We start from the raw sequence: 21,988 nt of genomic DNA on the forward strand, positions 1-21,988 counted from the left end.
CCTTTCCTCTTGGGAAATGTCCCTTTCTTTGTACAAGGCCCTGGGCTGTTGCAGAAGGTCTCAGCCACAGAGGCTGCTAGAACCTGGGTGTACTAGGGTGGGAGTGGTGGGCTCTCTCTACATACTTCTTTGTATCTCTAGATATGTAGAGATATGTAGTTTCTGTCTCTGTCATTCTGTGTTTCTGTCTGTGTGTGTCTGTGTGTGTGTGTCTGTGTGAGTCTCTGTGTGTGTCTGTTTCTTTCTGTATTTCTCTGGGTCTCTTTCTGCAACCCTTGGCCTCTCTTTGCATCTCTCTCTCTGACTGTGAATGTGAGTGTCCCATTGTGGGTGCCTCGGTCTCCCTGTCTTGTCTTCTCTCTCTAGATCTAGAGGGACATGGAGACAGAGGTTGAAAGACCCTTTGCACAGGCCTGTGTATCTAGATGGCTCTCTTCCAACAGTGAGTTGCCATGCCCCTTGGTATCTCTATTTCTGTTTCCCCCTGTGGCTCCATTTCTAACTGTGTTTCTCTCTCTGTCTCTCAAACATGATCCCTTCTACATTACCCCTGAAAGCTTCACATAGTTTATTGTAATTTCTTAATCATTTAACACAAGGGAAAAGATTTCCCACAGTGGGACATCTGGGGATATTGTTGATATCAAAGAGGATGCCCTGGGGCTGGGGAACTAGAGAAGCGAAGGAGGAAGACAGGGAACAGCTGTGTGGAGCCGGCACCTCTAGTCACTCTCTCTTAAGTACACCCCCATGCTAATTTAAGAGCATTCTCTCTCAGGCCTGATTGTTTCATAGGGACAACCAAACTTCAGTAGTTCAAGAATGAGAAGTATGAATGTACTTCTAACCTTAGCCAGATGGGAACAGATTACATAAGGAGAACACTTTCAATCAAGAAAAAATAATTTCTCATCAGAACTCATCAAACTGTGATTTTTTTAAAAAAAGGAAACAGCATATATATGGCATGCACATGGGGACCCACTTGCTTTGCACTCACCTCCCAAGTTAGGAGTGTAGCCTGGTTGGTTAGCTTGGCCCTTTGGTGGGGTGACAGGAGTAATCAGAAGAAAGGTTCTGCTGAAGAAAGAAGTATAATTTCAGTTATGATTGGCCTGTTTTCAGTGATCACAGTTATCCAAAGCACATGGAGACTTGTGACCTACAGCAATTTATTTTACCATTTCACTTTCTCCCTCTCCTTGTTTGTATTAGAACCACTGACCACACAGAAACAGGCTGGTGGGAGAGATGCCCCCTCCTTGGCCTGGCCTGGCTCCCTCTCTGGAAGGCGCCTCTGGTTAGGGAGGGAAATGGGAGAAGGCAGTTGAGTGGAGTGGAGGGAGAAATCAACTCTAAAATGTCTCCTTGTCCCCAAATCGCTCCCTTTCAGCCTGCTTGCCGAAATCCTTAGCATTATAGTTGTCCCCTTGTGATGGGCCTGGGCCTAAAATATCCTGTGTTCTAGGTATATGCTGCCTAAGATAGGCAATACATTAACTCATTGGTAGAATTATTACACGTGAGCATAGACTAATTAGTCACATCGAATAGTAAATGAACACAGGCAAGCACATTGATTATCCTGGGTTTGGGAACCTGGGCTGGCACTATCCAGGCAGGTGTCACAAGTTCAATCGGGACCTTAGAGGACTGCCACCTAGTGGTCAGGGGTCTGCAAAGCAGGAGAGGCGAAAACGACAAGCCCCCTTGCTCTGAGTCAGGCTGAGGCCACTTACCCGCAGTGAAAGAAAACTAGTGGGCAGAGTGAGGGCTGGGCTGCAAGAAGTTAGATAAATGTACTTAGCACCAATACCAGTGGTTCTTAACCCTGGCAGCACTTAGAATCACTGGGGAGCTTTCTAACGAAAGGACTGAGCCTTACCCCTAAGGCTTGCTGGTTAAATTTTTCTTGGGTGGGGTCAGGATGTGGTATTTTAAAAGGCCCTCTAGGTGTTTCTAAGGTGCAGCCACCATTGAAAACTACTGACTCAGATAATCAAAAACTGATAATAAAGTTCTGGGTATGATCCTGACGTATGTTTTTTAAAAATGACTCTTTCCAAAGCACTGAAGAACAGAATTTCCCCGTGGTGGCTGGGGATCAATACTGAAAACATAAGGAAAGGAGCCGTGCTACGTGGGAGCCGGCGGCAGAGCAGGGGAGGTGGCAGGGCCACTTACAGCAGGGGCGCTGCTGTGAGGAAGGTGTTCACCACGCTCGGGCACTTCAGGAGGCCTCGATGAGTGGGTCTCAGCGTTGGAATCAGCCAAAGCCCAGGCCACACTGCCCAGCAATCCAATGAGGACCTCCAGGGCTGGGGCCCGGGCCACAGGATTTGAAGCTTCCTGATCGATTCTGATATTCAACTAAGGTTGAGCGCTGTTGCTTTATTATTTTATTATTATTATTTTTTTAATCCTCATTCTAGGATATGTTTAGAGGGAGGAAAAGGGGGCAGAGAGAGAGAAAGACAGAGAAATATCAATCGTTTCCCTCCCATACACACCCCAACCGGGATGGAACCTTCAACCGAGGTACGTGCCCCGACAGGAAATCCAACCCTCAACCTTTTGGTGCATGGACGGCACTCCAACCAACTGAGCCACCTGGCCAGGGCTTTTATTTACTTATTATTTTTTATTTTATTTTATTTAGTTTATTATTTTATTTTTTATTATTTTATTTTATCATTTTATTTTATTATTTTATTTTATTACCATTGCTTTAAAACCACTGCTTTATTCTCAGAAAAACATGGTGGGGTTAGCGAGAGGTTAGAGGGGTAGGTGGTGGTGTTTTTTATTTTTATTTTCCTTTGTTTTTGTTTATTTTTTAGCAGAAAGGCATGTAGAGGGGTCAGCAGCCTCCCAAGTATGAAGACCAGGGGCTGGGAAGAAAATCAAAGCTTTGGTAAGAGTGAGGCAAAAGGGGATAGAAAAATAAAGGGAAGAAAGAACAGGCAAAGTGAGGGGAGGGAATGGAAAGCCGAGGGTTATAGGGAGGGGGCAATGCTATCACCCAGGGCCACAGGGTGCCCAGCCCCTCGAATGACCCGTCACCCTGCTCCACGCAAATCTGCTGCAACACCAGTCCATGCGGGCCCATGTGGATCCCGTCGGATGTTGGCCTGGGAAGGTCTAGATGTCCTCCGCTCTCGTTTCTGGGTATGCTCACTGGGCCCACCCTGAATCCCCTCTTTTGCTGCCGTTTAAAATTTTTTCAGTTTCTCCTGGGTTGCACCTTGCAAAACAATGCTACATGGTTACTAAATTATAGGAAGCGGTGATAAATGAAAGGGCATGTATACCATCCAGTGCCTGGACAGGCCCCTAACCTTCTTTTTACAAGTCCAGTAACCATGGCTGGCAGCCCCTCTTGAAAATCAAGCTATTAGATAGTTTTTGTGTAGGATCAGAATTTGTTTCCCTGACTTTTCACACTTTGGATGTGGTAGGGGGATCTGAGACATTTAGCTTCTCTCATTTGTCTGTTTCACCCCTGGGTCTCCTCCAAATGCATGTAAGTCAACTTTCATCTCTTTGATGTGGTCCCAGGGCTCCAGAAAGAATTTGAACAGCTCAGAGAAGCACTCACTCAGCACTGGTGAAAACTCCATAGCACAGGGTGTTAAGGGATAGTGTTAGCAACACTCCATATGCCAGAGGCCCTAACGTTGTTTTCTTGTCAAACCTTTAGGTGCACAAAGGAATATGAAGGCTTTACCTCTGATATTCTGGAGGCCCATTTTGCAGAGGTCACTCTATCCTTTAAGGCTTCTCTTATCTGGATAAAGAAATAAAAGGAAAAACCACTTCACATAACTTTTACTACAGTATATTGTTATAATTGTTCTATTTTCCTATTAGTTATTAATTTATTAATTATAAACTTTATGGTAAATTAAAATAAATATGTATATGTAGGGAAAAAAACAGAGTATAAATAGGGCTCAATACTATCCATGGTTTCAGGCACCCACTGGGAGTCTTGGAAAGTATTCCCCACAGATATGGGAGGACTACTGTACAACTTTTTGTCAATTAATCATAACATCTTTCGGTATTTATCTTTTATGTCATTATTTTAAAGGTAAAAGTTTTGCTCCTGATGGAAGCTTCCATATCTTAGAGCTTTTTGCACACCTTACACCACCTAACACTGCTACACTGATTAATAACGCTGCTTCTGCTGTTGCTTTCGCTACAAATACTAGTTTTGGCATTAGATTAATTAAAAAACATAATAATACGTTTTAATAAAACATAATAACTTAAATGCTTTCTTTGTGTTTTCACGTGCAAAATTTTTTTTTATTCTTTACCATAATTTAGAGAAAAGGCAGGGAAAGTATCATTACCTCTGCATTCCCTTTGAGGAATCTGAGGCTTGTGAGAGTTAAGGAACTCAATGGCACGCAGCTAGTACACAGAAATATCAAGACTAAAAGCCTAGCACTCTAACCTCTAAATAATTTTTATCAGGTTATGGTATCCTTATGAGAAAAGGAAAGGACCATTGTGAAATGCCTTTTTATTTATGAACTTTGCATATTAACTTGTTAGTAGAATAACATTGGTGGTAAAATGAATTAATTAATTAATTAAAAATTAAACAATAAACCCTTCAGTGAAGGTGTTTGCATCTACATTTGACAGGCTGTCATTTCAAGAGACAGTATAGCCCAACGGAAAGAGGGTGATTTTAGAAGCCTAAGCAAACATTTGGTGTTTTGTTCATTTGTTTAGATTTTATTTGTTTTCACCACTCACTACTTATACAAATTCTCTGCGCTGGGAGAATTCCTTTCCTTGACCCCATTGCTCATTAAGGTAGAAGCCAGGAACCCACTTTCCCAGCCTCCCTTGCAGCTCAGATGCAGCCATGTGACCTGGACTCAGCCATTCATTCAGACGTGACAACTCAAGAAGCAGGTGCCAGTGGGTCTCAACAGGCCTTGGCTTGGTGAGCTGTGCTTCTGTGCCCAGCAAAGTAGGGAAAGTGTTGCATGTGGAGCAATTCTGTGCTGTGAATTGGGAGCTATTCCTGGTGTGTAGCCTCCATGTCTCCAAGCCAAAGAAAGATCTTCCCAAAGATGATACTGTGAGATTTAATAAGTTCCTTTCTGCTTCTACTAGTTAGAATGGGCTTCTGTAGCAAGCTACTTAATCACTCTGAGTCTGTTTCCTCATTCATAAGACTGAAAATAGGAATACCCAAGATTGTTTTAAGAATTCGAGCTAATGTACATAATATGCTTAGCCCCATAAGAGCTTGAAAGATGGCCAATATTACTTGCATCATAAAGAACAGTGATGTCCTGTTAGTGTCTGCACAAATAATTGAGGTGAAAGACCCTCAACAGGTGGGCTTTACAAATGAGCATTTCAGGTTCAAGTATTCTTAATGCAGAAAAAAAATGAAGGATTTATAGTACCTTTGGATCCAGGATTGTTCCAAACACCAAGATGAAGAAGCCCTGAGAAGAGAGAAGGGACAAGAGCCATTTATAAAATAATATTGATAATAATAATAAGAAATATCAGCATTCATTATCAGTTTCTATTCTGAAACTGATAAAATTAATAAAAAGAAAACTGAAATGAAGATCATTTGATTCAATCTTTGACTCATTTTAAGATCACAACACCTAGATTCACTCATTCAACAAATATTGATAGAGCGTCTCCCACTTGCCAGCCACTGTTCTAGGCACTTGGGGTACCTCAGTAAATCAACCAGACCAAGGTCCTTGATTCATATAAATATATTACACAAATTTCTTTTTAATTTGGGCAAAATAAAAGTGTTTTGCATTTATCAGGAGCTGTACAGGTCACCAGAATGTAATGGTGCAAGCAGGAGTCAGAAGAGATGTTAAGCAATGGATAAGCAGCCTTATAATCCCTGAATAATTAGTAATGAAAGAAAGTTCCACAGGAAAAAAAATAAAAAGCATCCATGCTCAGTTTTACTTAATACCCTCAACCTCCTTCCCCCATCCACAACCAAAAACTTATAAAATTTGCAAAGAAAAATCAAGTGTATGGATCATCAGAAAAACTAAAACCCCAAACAGATTGAGTTTCTAAGCACATAATGGGTGCTCAGAAATAAGTGCTCCAAATATGATACAGAGGGAATTAATTTGCTCTCATATGTCTTATCATCCATAACAAACCCAGGCCCCATTATAGGCCATTTGAGTTTTTAATTTTTTTTCATATGTCATAGCACAAAACCACCCCAGAAGAAGGAAAAGTATTCATCCTATTTTGCAAATAAGGAACAGGAAGCTCAGAGACTAAACTTTCAAAATGTGATGTAACATTGATTAGACAAAATCTCTCTTAAAAAAATGTGATCACTCAGGTATTCACTCACCAGGTTGTCCTCAGCAGCAATAATACCAAACCCACTTCTGCCATGATTTGCAAAAGCTCAGCTGAGGGGTGGAGGACTTCACAGGGACAATTGCCTGGATGGCCATGCAGCTCATCCATTGCCCTAAACATACTAAAATACACCTCTTCTTTCAGCCAGTCTAGCAAGTGCTCCAAGCTTGGAGAGCCTCCATCAGGTTGCTTTATTGTGTGACTCCCTTAGCCTATAACTATTGAAATCTGTCATTGGTCTACTAAGAAAATGCCTTTGAAGGCATGATACAGAAGGTTAAAAAGTATCATTTGTATACAGATGCTTAGGACAAATACATCCCATTCTGTTTTTGGCACTAAGGATACATTTTAAATCAGAATCTCCATGAATTTTGCCCAAGAATTAAATTTTTAAAAGATCTGGGAACCACAATTCTAGCCTGTTTCCTCCACAAATATACATTCCTTTGGCTAAAGGACTAAGATAAATTTATCTCCTTGAATGATTTTCAATTTCTTGAAGTTGGACTAGTTATATTTATATCTGCAACATTTAGCATAATGCTTGGCACAAAATAAATACTCAATAAATGTGGTATCTCTGTGTATTTGTTTGTGTGTCTGTATCTATGTGTGTGTTTAATTTTTTTCTTATACAATCTGCATCTGTATAGCTGTAAATATGTAACAGGGAAATAGCTCACTACAATCCCTTTTCATTGGCCCATGCCTCATTGGAAAAAGTTACACATTTTCATTCAGAAAATGTGGATAAAATATTAGTCATAAAGTTTAGTTTCTAATTGAGATGAATTCACATACGGTAGCAACTTCTTCCCATTTCTTTTAGTAGAAAAAGCACAATTTGAACAGATAAATCCTAAGGTATTCTCCCAACTTTTAAAATATGTGCTTTACTACCACAGATTAAAGGTTTGTGTCCCCACAAAAGTCATATGTTAAATCCTAACCTCCAATGTGAAGGTATTTGGAGGCACTTTGGGAGGTCTTTAGATTATGAGGGTGGAGTCCTCATGAAAGAGATCAGTGCCCTTATAAAAGAGGCCCCAGAGAGCTCCCTTGCCCCTTCCACCATGTGAGGTTATAGCGAGAAGACAGCTGTCCAGCTGTAAATCAGAAAGTAGGCTCTCGAAAGACACCGAATCAGCTCATGCCTTGATCTTGGACTTGCAGCCTCCAGAACTTTGAGAAATAAATTCCTGTTGTTCGTAAGCAACTCAGTATTATATGGAGTCTCCAAACCTTACCCAGCCCACAAGCACTCTCAGTAAATACAAGAGAAGATACCAACTAGAAGCTGCAGATTGACAAAGTAGCATTCAAGGCAGCAACTGACTGTACAGGGTGGGGCAAAAGTGGGTTTACAGTTGTTCATATGGAAAATAATACAGTAATTGATAAGTAATGATACAAGAATAAACTCTGTGTTTCATATACTCACAGCTGTAAACCTACTTTTGCCCCACCCTGTATAACAATCCTTCCCTAGTAAAGGGGGTGGTTGAGATTTAAAACCACTGGCAGCGCTTCCACAGGCATAGGACCAGGAAATCTTTCAGAGCCTTTCTCCTACACTTTCTGGATCTCACAGTACATTTATGAGTCTTTCTTCTCCACCTGCTTTATCAACCTCAGTTGCCTTCATCTCAGTACATACTAAGATTTCGCTCATCCGGTTTCTTTCTGCTCAGTTGTTTTTGTCTCCCACCTCATTGGATCTATGGCTCTCCTTTCTCTCCTTCACCCACTGATAGGCTAGCAATCAACCTGTTAATTTGCAGCACTTGCCAATCTCCAGGGTTAAATACTCCCACCGTGGTTGATTTAAACCTAGCAATGTGTCATCACTGATGGAAGAGAAGACTACATCATTACACAGCACTTCCACCGTGCAGATATAGTAGATGCAAATAACCTCAAGAGCAGAGTAAAATGCAGAAAAACAATTAGGAAGTGATTCGTTTTGATGATGTTCGACTTTCATTTTCAATCTAATTTACTTAATTGTAAGTCTACATAAGTTAATGATGTCTGTGTTTACAAGCAGCTCTCAAAATTCCTGGAAATATAGTAGCCAGCTCTCCTGAGCCAGTACAGACAGCTTCGGCACACCGATGTCTGGCCTTGACCCAAACCCTGCTCTCAGCTTCTCACGGTCCCAATGGTGTTGGTACTTAGCTGGGCCCCACCCTCCTCCTTGCCGGGTGTCAAGGCAGAAACTCACTTTAAATTACAAGTTAATCCTGTTTTGACAGGTAAAAGAGCTTATGATACCAAAATACAAGTGCTCACAGCCTAATCCAAAACAAAGAACACAGTTAAGATGGCCCCAAGGGCGACAAGGAAAGGAAAATGCTGAGAAGTAAGACACGAACTCATTAAGTTCATGATAAATAGCCATGGAATATGCTGAACAAAAATGTAGGAACACTAGGTTTTCATCCCAGTCCTATCAGGGACTAGCTGCATAAACATGGGTAAAGGAATTGATAATTATTAAGAGCTACACAAAAAGTGCAGGATACAATTAATATATTCTATAGAAATGCACAAAAACAACAACAGATTCAAAAGATTAGACACTTCGATTACTGTTAACATTGTTCTCAAAGACATCGAAATGTTTATAGTAAATAAAATCATTTATACCTAAGCTCTGAAAGAGAAAAATGAGAAAATATTGGACTTAAAATTTCTATTCTTCATTAGGTAAAATATTGATTTGAAAATAAGCTTATTTTCAAATTAGCATACATTTAGGGAAAAAAAATCATTTAGAAGTCTTCAGAAAAATAAAAGCTTTCTTTTCAATTAGTTGTTATTTACATATTTAACATTCAACATAATAAGCTCTGACTCATTTCTACAAGGTGACAGAAAAAAAACTGGGGAAAAAAATTATTCAAGAAGAGAATTGTTGAATATTGAATACTATCCAGCCATTAAAGAGGCATATATATATTCATAGTAACCTGGCAAATACTGGGATGTATTTTTAAGTGATAGAGTAAGTTGTAAAATACTACACATTGTTTTTAACCCCTATATTATACTATGTAAAAAAGTGTTTGTATATAAACATAGAAACTTGATAAGGCTATACATGAAAACATGAACATTTTTTAATTCACAGAGGTGAAGTAAGAGAGGAGAGTACAGAGGAAATGATTTCTGATTCCACTCTGTACAGCTGGCTTCACTAAAATAAGATGGTTTCCAATGGTCAACTAAAAATTCTAAATGGAATAAAATATAAATGTGCATATGTAAATACTTCCAGTTACATACCTAGATTTAGGGGAGTGGTATTGTTTCATTTCTAAACTAGTTAAAACTCAGTCTACTGTTAGGCTACTTGTGATCTTAATACTTTGTGCTTTCCCATTCACTGTTTTATTTTCTTTTTCAAATACTCCTATAAAGCGAGCAGATTATACTCTTTTAATAAGTGAGAGAAATATGGCTTGGAAAGGTTAAGCAAATATCCCAGGAGAATATTACACATTAGTAAATGAGAGAGTCAAGATTTGAATCCAGGCCTTTCTGAAACAAAAGCTTATTTCCTGACCCAATCAGCTATTCCAAGTCCATTGTCTTTTGTAAATCAATGCGATGGCACAACCTTCTGATCACAAAACTTTTTCCTGAATTCTCTCGCTTTGAACTTGGTCAGAAACATCTGGACTTACCTGGAAAGCATTAAGCAAGGAGAAGAGTATGTGGAAGACCAGGGAGCTATCGTTGATGACTACGGCTATTCCGAATCCCCAGGTCAGGCCCAGGAGCGGTGTGAGGATGGCGATATTCTTACTGATTCTCACAATGGCTCTCACCTCCTGGAACATGGAGCTGCCAATGGTAGCTCGCTGGGTCTTGACAATCACCAGTGTCACCGTGATCAGGTTTACTACCACAATAGCCAGAGCTGGGACCACAAAAGCCAGGAGGGCCTTGGTCATGTCCCAGTTGAGCCAGCAGGCCTCAGGCCGTAGGTAGCCTTTGCCAGGCTCAGTGGCAGCAACCGTGATAACAGCAATGACCAAGGGGCACCCATAGCCCACCGAAAAGAGAGATGCCACCAGGACAGACTTGGGCAGTGTGTGGAAAACAATCAGGATCCCATAGAGGATAAGAAGTGCCATAGCAAGCATCCAGAAAAACACAGCAAGGTAAAAGAAATGAACAAAAAATGTTGCCGCGACGCATCCATTGTGGTGTATCCTCGGACCACTCAGAAGGGAAGCCACGATGAACCACGCATCGGCCATCAGCAGGGTGGCTGCAACGTTAGCGATACACAAGTGGCGTAAAAATGAGATCTCGGTCTTCGTCACTCGGCTCCAGACCAAGGCCTCAATGGACAAGCAAAGGATCAAGCTGCAAATAGAGACGCCCAGGCCTATGTATGTGATGTAAGTCAGGATGGGACTCCGCAAGGTGTGTGGTGCCATGAGAATGGAGAAAGAGGTAAACAACTTGCTTGGCCTACATTTGCAAACGGCCTGCTGGGAGTCCTCCTGAATCATTTGGCAGGCGTGCTGGTCCCATCTGCTCTCTAAGGAGTGCCAGCCAACACACTGTGCCCTCCTCTCCTCTGAATTCCTGATCTTTTCAAAAATCAGTGAGATTCTCTTAAGTTCCTTGGGCAAAATGACAGACAGGACAAGTCCATTCACAGTGACATTCTCCAGAAGACTGGCTTCTAAGATGGCTCCAAGAGTTGGAAAGGCAATGCTGACGACTTGAGAAGGAGAACGCACCTTCTGAACTTCATCTCTGCTGATCAGCACCCTCCCAGTGACTCGGGTGTCATTAACTCTCATTGAGAAAGTTAAATTCTTCCCATTGCTATCTCCGGATATGGTGGTGCACATAGTATGAATGAAGACATCCGATATGTCAATGGGATGTTTATTGGTGACTAGGTTTCTCGCAAAGGTGTTGACTGAGTGTAGCAGCACGCAGCTGCTGTTTTTCTCAGGGATGAAGGTCCAGTTGGAGATGCTTTTGCTGTCAAGAATGTGGTTGGCCATGATGCTGTAACTCTGTCAACAAAGAACCCACATTAGTGCCGAGCCACTGTCAGAACGTGCCAGGGAAGTTTAAGCTTCACTTTTATAAAGCATGGTCCTGCAACCAGCAACATAGGCATCCCCTGGGAACCTCTTAAGGATATAGAATCTCGGACCCCATCCCAGACCTAAAGGATCCGAATCAGCATCTTAATGAGATCACCAGGTGACTCACATGCCGCTCAGGTTTGAGTTGGAGGGCAGAGCTGCAAGGGAGCTGCAAGGGAGCTGCAGGGGGGCTGCAAGGGAGCTGCAAGGGAGCTGCAGGGGGGCTGCTGCCCTCCTCCTGCTTATGTGATGCCTTCCTGTGAGGCAGGCGGGTGGGCAGCCTTCACCGTGTTTATCGCCACCGGCAGTTCCTCTTCACACCTGGGTGAAACTAGCAATTTGCTTACCCTGGTCAGAGCATCCACTGTGTGATTAACATCTATTGAATCCCAACTGTTTGGGGGGCACTGTACAGGAATATGCCAGATTGGAAACTGACCCCAGGGGCTTAACCTCCTTTCTAATATCCTCTACTTTGAAGATCAAAAACCAAGGATATGGGTCCAGTTCCATTTCACATTTCTGCAGCAGACCTGTATGGTTTTCTTGGCATCCAGTTATTTTCCATTTTATTTTATTTTATTTTATTTTATTTTATTTTATTTTATTTTATTTTATTTTATTTTATTTATTTATTTATTTATTTATTTATTTATTTATTTATTTATTTATTTATTTATTGACTTCAGAGAGAGGAAAGGAGAAGGAGAGAGAGAGAGAAACATAAATGATGAGTCATTGATCAGCCACCTCCTGCACGCCCCCAACTGGGGATCGAGCCCACACCCTGACCGGGAATCGAACCCCAATCGCCTGGATCCTGGGTTGACGCTCAACCACTGAGCCACGCCCGGTCGCCTGTTTTCCATTTTAGCAACCTGTTCTGACTCGAAAGTAAAAGCATTTCTCTCTGCAGGACCTGGAATGGCCCTTAGAGGTTTGCAGTAGCCAAAGTACACATTGGGAAAGCTCACAACCGGGCACCCAGCTAGTGCTCTCTGAATGTCTATTGATTGTATCCACTTTTTTCCACTCATTTTTTCTTCAATGAAGATTTATTTCAAGCACTTACCTGGTATTGGGGATACTGAGGTGAAAGACATGGTCTCTCCAACTAACCTGCCTTCCTTTCCCATCCCTCCGCCCAAAAAACACAAATGCCCTCCAAGCGCTCAAGGCCACTGACCTGCATCTTCGCTTCGTCCACCTCTGTGGACAGCATGGCCGATATGTTGCGGAGGAGCTGCACTATGACGGCGATGTTCCCTGGAATCCGGGGGGAGCGCTGAATGTTGCTGAGGACACAGGACAAATCCTTCGGACACTTCTGCATCAACCTATCTGCAATGGTCTCAGACGTTCTGGCATATTGACTTATATTCTTACCTCCTTGAACTGATGGGACTGTATGAAAATCCTCCTAAGAAATGGCAAAAAGTAAGTTTGTTTTTTTTATCATGTTACTTTGGTTTTCAAAGTAAAAGTACCTCTACTAGAATCTAGGACAGCCTTATTACACAACTGTATATTGTATCATGTTTTTCTCTTTTACATTGTCAAAGTCACATCTGCTATGGAGCAACCTGCGCAGTACCGAAGTGTGTGAACAGAAAATGGAAGGCCAGGCTTGCCAGTGCCTACTCCTGGACCCCCTACATCCAAATAGCAACTGTGATCCTTAGTAAACCACTTCACACCCCTTCTGTGCATATATACTGTGCATATAAGTATATCTCTAGTGTCACTTAAACTTATGTTTCATTCTTCCCAAGGGGCAAAGCTTGAGACAGAAGCATATTTTTTTAAAAAGAAATTTTGAACTAGATTTGGATGAATCAGCTGGAACACCAAGAAAGAAAACTGACTAAAAATAGTGAGAGGTGGTATTTCCCACAGATGCGGGCTCTGGGGCCCACACTTTAAAGCAGGGGTGGCACACTATGGCCCCAGGTGGGCCGCCTGTGGTTTGTAAATAAAATTTTGTTGGGACTCATTGTATTCGTTCATCGTACGCATTGTCTATGGCTGCTTTCCTGCTACAATAGCAGAGTTGAGTAGTTGCAACAGAGACCATAATACCCACAATGCCTAAAATATTTACTATCTGGCCCTTTGCAGAATAAAATTGCCAAACCTTGCTTTAGTGGACCCCTTTTTCCATGCTGCCTCTTCTCAGAAGTCAAGGAGCCCATGGCCTAGAGGATATGCCTACTCAGATAAGCCATGTCCTAGCTTCTAGATACCTGAGTGTTCTACTAAAGCACTGCAAGCCCATATCCAGGGCCTTCCCCAAGTCTGTGTGGCCAAGGATGGACACAGGCCACCAGTGTGCTCACCCGTAGACCTGAGATGTATCGAAGGGACACCTGTGTTCAGGCTTAAGGATGTGTGGCCTTGGCTTTCCACCACCCCTGAGGTGCAGGATGGACTCTAGAATGGGAGGCTCACAGATCCTACTTTATTTAGCATTTTGAAGACTTGATTTAAAGCATTTAAATATTAAGATATACAGTATGTGGGTCCCCATGTTAATCTTTGCCTAGGTCCTTCAAATCAGGGGTGGGGTGCCATTTGAAAGTCTGGTAGGGGAACTTCAGGTATAGCACCCACTGCCTTCCCTGGCCATGTCCCAAAACAGGGGGTGGGAATGTTGCTAGGACAGAGGAAATGCTAAAGCAATGACTCCCCTGACTGAATCAGGAGCTGAACTTGAGAAAGGTGAAGTCCCTGCTAGACAGAGGAGAGAAAAAAACAAAGGAAGAAGAAATAATATTTGACCTGATTTTATTTACTAGAATTTGATTTTTAAAAATGTATAACTACTTAAGTATACGTGGGAACATGCTCCCTTGTTTGACAATGAAGTCCTTCCCTCTAGGTCGTCTCTCTCATGTTTTACTGAGCAGAGAAGTCACCTGGGAATGGTGGTAAAATGCAGATTCAGATGCAGCAGGTGGGGCCCGGTTTCCCCGTGTCTGAAAGTTCTCAAAGATGCCCTGTGCTGCCGGTCAGTAAAGGACAGATTGAGTAGCCAGGCTTTGGGATATTAAAGAGCTAAGAGTGAAAGTGGAGAAGCTGTGACCATTCTAGACAGCTCTTCTAGCTCTGACCTAGCTCTAGGTTCTTTGTGTCATGAAAAGTGTGGGAGACTGGAGCAGAAACTTTTAGACGCCCGAAGTTAAGAATGCCATTCTAGTGTAGAGAGCAAGGACAGGTGGGAGCTTATGTATTCAGCAGCAAGCGTTCCTACCTACCACCCTGCTTGGCGCTGTCCCTCTCTCTTATTGAGTGCAACGTGTGTTGCTAGTTTGGGGCTCCCCTTTGCATGTGAGAGAAAAGACATTATTACCTCGAAGATGTTTAAGGCGGTAAGAGTCTGGCAGGTATCAGTGATCTTATGCCATTTATTTCGCCTACATAAAAACCCCATGTTTCCTGGAGCGTCTGGAGGGCAAGGCTGACTGCAGTGGGAATTGTCCACACAGACACCATCGCATGCACCTGGGACGATAAAAGGCATCAGAATCAGATGGAGAGGCATGGACTCTGGGCTTCATGGGCCAGTCACCAAGGTGTCACCACATGAAGGCACATAAATCCTGTGGACATCGGGTATCTTTTCTTTGAAAAGTGGAGGAAGGTTGAAGTAGATCAGTGATCGTCATATTTCAGTGACAAACTACTATTGTTTCCAACAAAATCTTACCCTGAACTCAAATGTAGAAAATAGATAAAAGTGTAACTGGCCCAATTAAAGTGAGCAGGAAGAGCTCACAGTTCAATCCCTAGGTCCCTCTCACACCCCACAGGAACCCCCTGAGTACCTCCTCAGTCCCCTAGAGGAGGGGACAGTTTGCAAGCCACTGTACCTGATGTTCTCTAAGAAACCTCCCAACTCTGAAACTTTATAATCAGTTATGTCATCAGCGAGTTCTCACAGCCCTGTGCTAGCCACTGCCCCAGTCTGAGTTGGCTCAATCCAAGGATTTATAGTAAAGAATCCCCCAGACCAGGATGGAGCAGAGGGAGCTGGCAGGAGAGGGAAGCGGAGGCCAAAGGTATAATTTAATATGAGAAAAATAAAAAGGAAGTCCTGATGCGAGCCATCAATAGTCCCGCCTGCCATGCCATAAGACAGGACCGAGGATGGCCCTCAATGATAACAGATGGACAATAAAACTTTCATTTGATTAGTAACTGCTACCAACATACCGTGTGGCCTGGCAGTCACCTTCTCCTTGCTTTTGCTGGCAGCCTAGAGAGGGAAAATCAAAATTCACATTAAAATCAGTTGGTGATAAGCCAGCCCAATCATTCACTTTAGTCAGCAGCCAACAACCACATCTTCATCAGCTATGATGCCAGGACCCCACCAAAACTAAGACCAGGGAGTGTGTCCCAGGACCCCATTCGCCCTTTAACCTGGGCAGCTACCTCTCCCACTGCTATTCAGGAGGAGCCCTTCTTCCACCCCAGCAAACGTGAACTACACTCTATCTAAACGGTAAATCATGAGGTGGGTTTACTGTGAGGTTAAAGAAGGCTGAGCTTCAGCATCCATGGCTTGTATGGGCCCCTCCAAAGCACTGAGAGAGGATCTGGCAATGGGTTCACATGAGGGTATGTTTTATTCCACTGTCCAAAGCAAAACTCTTCCACCACCATCTGTTCAGACCATTATTTTTTGCCAGTCCAACTCCCCCTCCTTCACACACTCCCCCATTTTGGACAGCACTAGAGAGGCTGTAGCTACTTATGGAATCTGGACAAGTAGGAGCTGACTTGGGGAGACATTTAGCCTGGGTTCAATAGTACTTCTACAGTTTGTAGCCATTTCTGCATTACAGCGAGGACATCAATGCATAAGAGGCATTAATTCTAGGAGCACTTACAATTAGTCACAGAACAAGAAGGTTCTAAGAGCCATGAGGCCCTGTAGGTCATACACGAAAGAAACTTGCTAGAGGTTTTCCCAAATTTGACAAGAGTTCTACATATTTACATGGCATTACTGACAATGAATTCAGAAGCTGAAAGTTATTTTTCTAAACTAGAGTAATAAAGTTAATCAGCAATGCTAGAGAAAAGACTGAATAACCTTTCTATTCTCTGGATACAGAAAAAGTTATAAAATTATCAACATGGGCCCGGCCGGGCATGGCTCAGCGGTTGAGCGTCGACCTAGGATCCAGGCGATCGGGGTTCGATTCCCAGTCAGGGCACATGCCCGATGTGTGGGCTCGATCAATGACTCTCTCATCATTGATGTTTCTATCTCTCTCTCCCTCTCCTTTCCTCTTTCTGAAATCAATAAAGATATATTTTTTTTAAAAAAATTATCAACATGCAAATATGTAGCCAAAAATGTAGGAACAAAAATGTGGGTGGTTCATTAATAAAAATATTGTTATTTTATTGAATGTATTACTGCATAATGCTGAGTAATGATTGAATATAATACTCTTCAGCACTTCTAAATTTGAAGTTTGTTATGATTCTTTTTCTCGTTCTAACTATTCACTTTTCCCTAAATTTTGAATTTGTAATTTTGTATTCTTTTTTTTTAAGAAGGGTCCCTCAAAACCCAGCTTCCCCCTACCATGAGCATTCTCACATCTCTTGGTTAAAAGCCCCTTTTTCCCACCTATCTGTATGATACTATACCCTTTACTGAGAAGCAGTGTCACATTGTGGTCAGGAGGTAGCTGGGAACAGAGGTCTGGGTTCAAATCCCAAGGCTGCCACTCGAGACCCCGAGAAAGTTCATCTCCCTGAAACTCAGTTTCCCCATCCATAAAACAAGATAGGAATTATAGTACTATAATTTCATAATCTGGACTCAGATAATTGTTATGAAGAATAAATGAGAACATGTATGAAACACTTAGAACTGGGCCTGTAATATTATAAGTGGTGTTTAAGATTTAGCTTTCCTTATTATTCTCTAAAAATGGACTTGCTGAATGTCTATTAAATACAAAGCTCAAGTTTGCCTCCTCTAAGAAGTCTTTCCTGACCCAGTTCTAGATGATACATCTCTTCCTCCCTTGCTCCTGCAAAATTTATTATCCATGTCACCATACCACTCATTCAATGGTTGGCATATACTCACCTGACCTGCTGTCTTATTATCTAATCCTTTCTATATAAGCATGTTATCTTCACAATTAAATCCTAAGTTTCTTAAGGACATAGACTGTGTATTATGCTTCTTTATATCCCCCTAAGTAGCTAGGTAAGTACATAAATGTATACATACATATTAGTATGTACGTATATACTGGCATGTATGTATGTGTATATGTGTGTGGACAGTGAGTCTAAATCTTCCTGTTCCTTCCCCAGAAGTTTTCTCTCTAGGGGCTAGAAAGAGCCTTGATAGAGTCACTCCAACCTGCAATCCTAGATCTCAACCACTGGGGAAGGAACTGGAAATTCAATGACAGCTGCGTGACTGACACTTGGAGTTCACATCCCTTTCTTCTTCACAACATTGTTTATCTCTATGATATCAAGAAACAACACTGAATCTTCCATTTTCTTTACCAAATCAGAATTTATGGAGAATCTGAGTTGAGCATTTGGGTTCTGTGAGGAAGGCGTCTCTGATTCATGGAATACAACGCCCTCCAAAATACTGTGGTAAGGTGACTTCTCGTTTCACAACCAAGAGAATCAAGCCTTGTTACATACATTGGAGAGTTAAAGGCCTTCTACCAAATAAGAATTCTAAAATAATATTTTTGAAGTTCTAAACGACCCTATGGATCAACCAGCCCAACCCCCTTATTTTACAGATAAGGAAAGTGAGTCTTTGATAGATGAGGTGACTTGCACAAGGCCATGCAGGGTGTTCCCCCTACAGCTGGGGTGAGAACTCGCTCTCCTACTCCTACAACACTGCTCTTTCCACCAAGTCAACCCACGTCCAAGTGGAGAAGGCAGAGGAGGGCGTATGGAAGTTCAAGCTTCTCAAGATGCCCTACGCCCATCTTGAGAGGGTCATGATCTCCACTCCACCACAATAAAGCACATAAAAGTGGACAACTCTGGATAATACTTGGCGCCTTAAACAGACTACAGTGAAGTCACGGTATATTAATCAGATGTGTGGGCAGAAGGCTATGGTATGCTGTTTACAAGGAATTCTGGAAAACTCTGCCTTCTTAAGTAAAGGACCCCATTCACTTCTTCCCGGCATCTGATAGGAGCTATGTTAGCTTCAGATACCTACAATCCTCAACATAATACTGTAAAAAAAAAAACAAAAAAAAAAACCCACTTCAAAACCTGCTACCTGCTAAACCTGTGGAGCTGCCTGAGTGAGTAAGCAGGTCAAGAGAGGTGTAGCACCCAGAAGCTCAGCATCCAGCAACTTGCTTAGTAAAATTAAAAGGATGGAATGTTCCTGGTGAGGTGATCCCCAATAATCAAGAAAACAACGCTAACCTCCAATGCTCTCACTACTTTTCTAATTCTGTCATGTAGGAAAATATGAATGAGAAAATGAAAGGAGGAAATAGTACCTTGCTGTGGGGTTGGGATGCCTCCTGGAAAAGGTCTTTCTGAAGGGGTCTCCAATCTATCCCAGAAACGAGGCACCCATTCAGTGTTGGGGGATTCTCCATATCTTATTTTAAATAAGTAACTAATAGGAAAATTAAAATGACTTGTAATCTGAGGAGAAATCTTCCAGAGAGAGGCATAGGGCTCACTGCCCCAAAAAATGTACAAAAAGTGCATTGCTACAAACTCCATTCCTGTTAGACCTTGATTAGCGATTACCTATGTGAGTTGCTCTTTGCCCCTTCCAGCCCATCTGTGGTGGTCACTATCAAGTTTCTCAAACCAGATGCCATTTGGGGTGGGACAATGCTTTACTGGGCCAGGCCATTCCTAGGTCCTGCCTACACTAAATGGCCATTAAATATCTCCTAGTCAGTATTTCACCCTCACCACACCCATATTTTTAAGTGCCCCTGAGGAAGTGGCCCTAGTTACAAGCCACTGAAAGCTCATCACCAAAGGATATAAAAAGAAGAGTTTATCACCCTTAAATCATTTGAGCCTCACTGCATCTCAGGAACTTATAGAAAAAGTTGATGGGAAAATAATCTGCAACTCTTGGCTAAATGGGTTTTGTACATGTGTAGTTGCAACTGCAATTTCTTCTGGCTGAACCATCTACCACCATCCTCTCCCTACACTTCAGCTCAGATAACCTAGAGCTGGGTTTTAGTTTCCGTTCGCTACCCCACCATTTCGTGCTCCCACTTCCCTTCTCTTACCTGGCATAATGTCCTGCAGGACTCTGTGGGCAGAAGAAACAATAAGCAGTACAGCAAAAACGTGTGAGTCATTGTCTTCAATGAAGCTGCCTTTCTTGCTTCTATAAAAATAAATGAAAAGGCAAAAGGTTTCCAATCTGAAGCTTTCAAAATTCCATGCCACTGCAGACCCATTCGGCTTATCAGACTGGCTTCTGTCTTTAGTGCTTTCTACTCAGAAGTCCCTGCCCCAGAGGTGGCCTTCCCGTGGCCTCTCATCCATCGACTTCACCAGGAAGCTGCATGTGTGAGCACCTGCTGGCACTGGGAGGCCCAAACAATTGCTGAGATAACCTCCAGCCTCTGCTGTCTGCTTGCATGTGATGCCTCATGTGGGAATTACTCCAAAGGAAGCTCCCTGCCCAGATGTAATGAATAACAGCCCATGCCCGGGAATGGGGAAGATGGCTCACTCTCTGGGTTAGGCAGGGCTGAGAAACATGTGGGTGGCTACGGTGGAACGTGAGTTGGAATTCCTATGTGCAGACTCAGCCTAGAAATATATTTTGAAGGAGAGTAAGCACCAGCCTTGGCCTATTATCCCTCACTCCCACCTACCCCTGGAGCTGTGTTTTCATAGGTAGGTAGCAAGTTATTTCTGCCAAAACTGATGTTTAAATGATTCCTTGGCACCTAGAACTATGGTGGCCACATGGTAGGCACACAATATACTCAATAAAGGAAGAGGAAAGGAGGGTGGGTGGGAAGAACTGACAGTTTGCATCAGGTTTCTGCTCTACACAGGACGCATGTAAGTCAAAATTTCAATTCTAAACTTTAATAATTTTAATATTTTTCATCCTGAGTGAGATCCTCTTTGAAAGGCATTTGGTGTTTCTTTGCTTTCAGATGGAAGGACTCAGAAGACTTGGATGTCAACAAAGGTTAGGGGCTTTGCAATGGTTGATATTTGCTATTTCACCATTTTTGGCCAAAAGGGAATAGTCTTTATCCCAACCATGCATAATTCTATAGCAAACAATGCCATTATTTTAAAGATTATGCAAAATGTATTTTTAAATCATGTTTCTTGCATTGAAATACTTGCCTAGCTGAAACTCCACTGAAATCTAATGATTATTTTAAAAATTTGAATTATCTGTTTCAGCTTATTGTCAATACAGGTTTCTGAAGGTATATAGATCTTTAAGGAAAGGGATTATTACTTTGTCGATCATCACTTTTAAAGAGTTTAGTAGCAACCCAGGTGGCCATACAATTGTAAGTAAATGGCAGTCATGTTTACACCCTTTATTCCAACCGAAGTCATTCAACGGATGGAAATCCCAGGATACAAATCACCAATGCAACTTACCAGAACCATCACCAAAGCAATTACTGCTTTGGGTAAAATCATCAAAAATGGAAAAAATTAAAACCAATGATGAACTTTTTGATATAATTCTTATAAAATCTGAGATGGGCCCATGTTTTTCTGAATTGCATTAACTTTATATTAAAATTCTCATCATACAGGATATTCTTCCTTTTAACTAAAACAAATTTTTAAAAAGTAGTTTTAGAAATGATTCAAGACAACAAACTCTCATAGAGTTAGCACTACTCAGCCCAATACTCAATAGATATTTTATTTTTAAAAAGGAAGAGGAATTGAATGATTATTTAAGGTTCATGAATCAAGATGAAAACCATTCTGTTTGCTTAAAATGTTTAAGGTGTTGCAGTGAAATAATTCTTTGCTTATTATATTGTCATTTTGTTTTAAATTGTAACTATAGTGAAGTTTTAATTTTTATAAAAATGCTTTTTGATTGTTGCTAAAATTATGCTTCTACTTCTGACAAAATAAGCACTTTGTGTTTTATGTGGGAATTACCTTCACTAGACTTTATGGAGTGGCCTGTTTCGATAGGTATGCTGCTACCTAGTACCCAGGATTTTCTAACATCTTTTCTTTAATCCAGGTCTACCTTTTTATAGAACGGGGACCACAACTCTAGAATGCAATCTTTTCCCAAGGTTCAGCAACAGTGTGAGTCTACTTATTAGTGCAATTTTAACTCTTTTTCAATTCTTTTAATTAGAAGGAACATTTTCTAAAGCTGACTCTTTGAATTTTGCTTATAAAACTGATTGCTCTTTCAATAAAGTGGCTTAGTTTAATCTGAACTTAAATAGACC

General features: G+C 41.7%; 1 protein-coding gene across 2 annotated transcripts; it reads right to left on the bottom strand.

The window, feature by feature from the left end:
• Positions 1-1,029: 1,029 nt before the first annotated feature.
• LOC308558224 (putative adhesion G protein-coupled receptor F2P) lies at positions 1,030-19,879 on the bottom strand (the record flags this gene model as incomplete). 2 transcript variants are annotated; one of them, XM_081139599.1, is made up of 8 exons in its annotated part: positions 1,030-1,077; positions 3,728-3,787; positions 5,439-5,480; positions 10,089-11,444; positions 12,706-12,939; positions 14,869-15,020; positions 15,732-15,774; positions 19,808-19,879. In XM_081139599.1, 8 exons carry the CDS (start codon positions 19,877-19,879, stop codon positions 1,030-1,032), a joined length of 2,007 nt encoding a protein of 668 aa, XP_080995725.1. The 2 variants fall into 2 exon arrangements, with proteins under 2 accessions (XP_080995725.1, XP_080995724.1); XM_081139598.1 differs by having other exon boundaries at positions 1,030-1,080.
• Positions 19,880-21,988: the final 2,109 nt, after the last annotated feature.

The sequence above is a fragment of the Miniopterus schreibersii genome (assembly GCF_964146895.1).
Source record: "Miniopterus schreibersii genome assembly, chromosome: 6".
NCBI classification, from domain to species: Eukaryota; Metazoa; Chordata; class Mammalia; order Chiroptera; family Miniopteridae; genus Miniopterus; species Miniopterus schreibersii.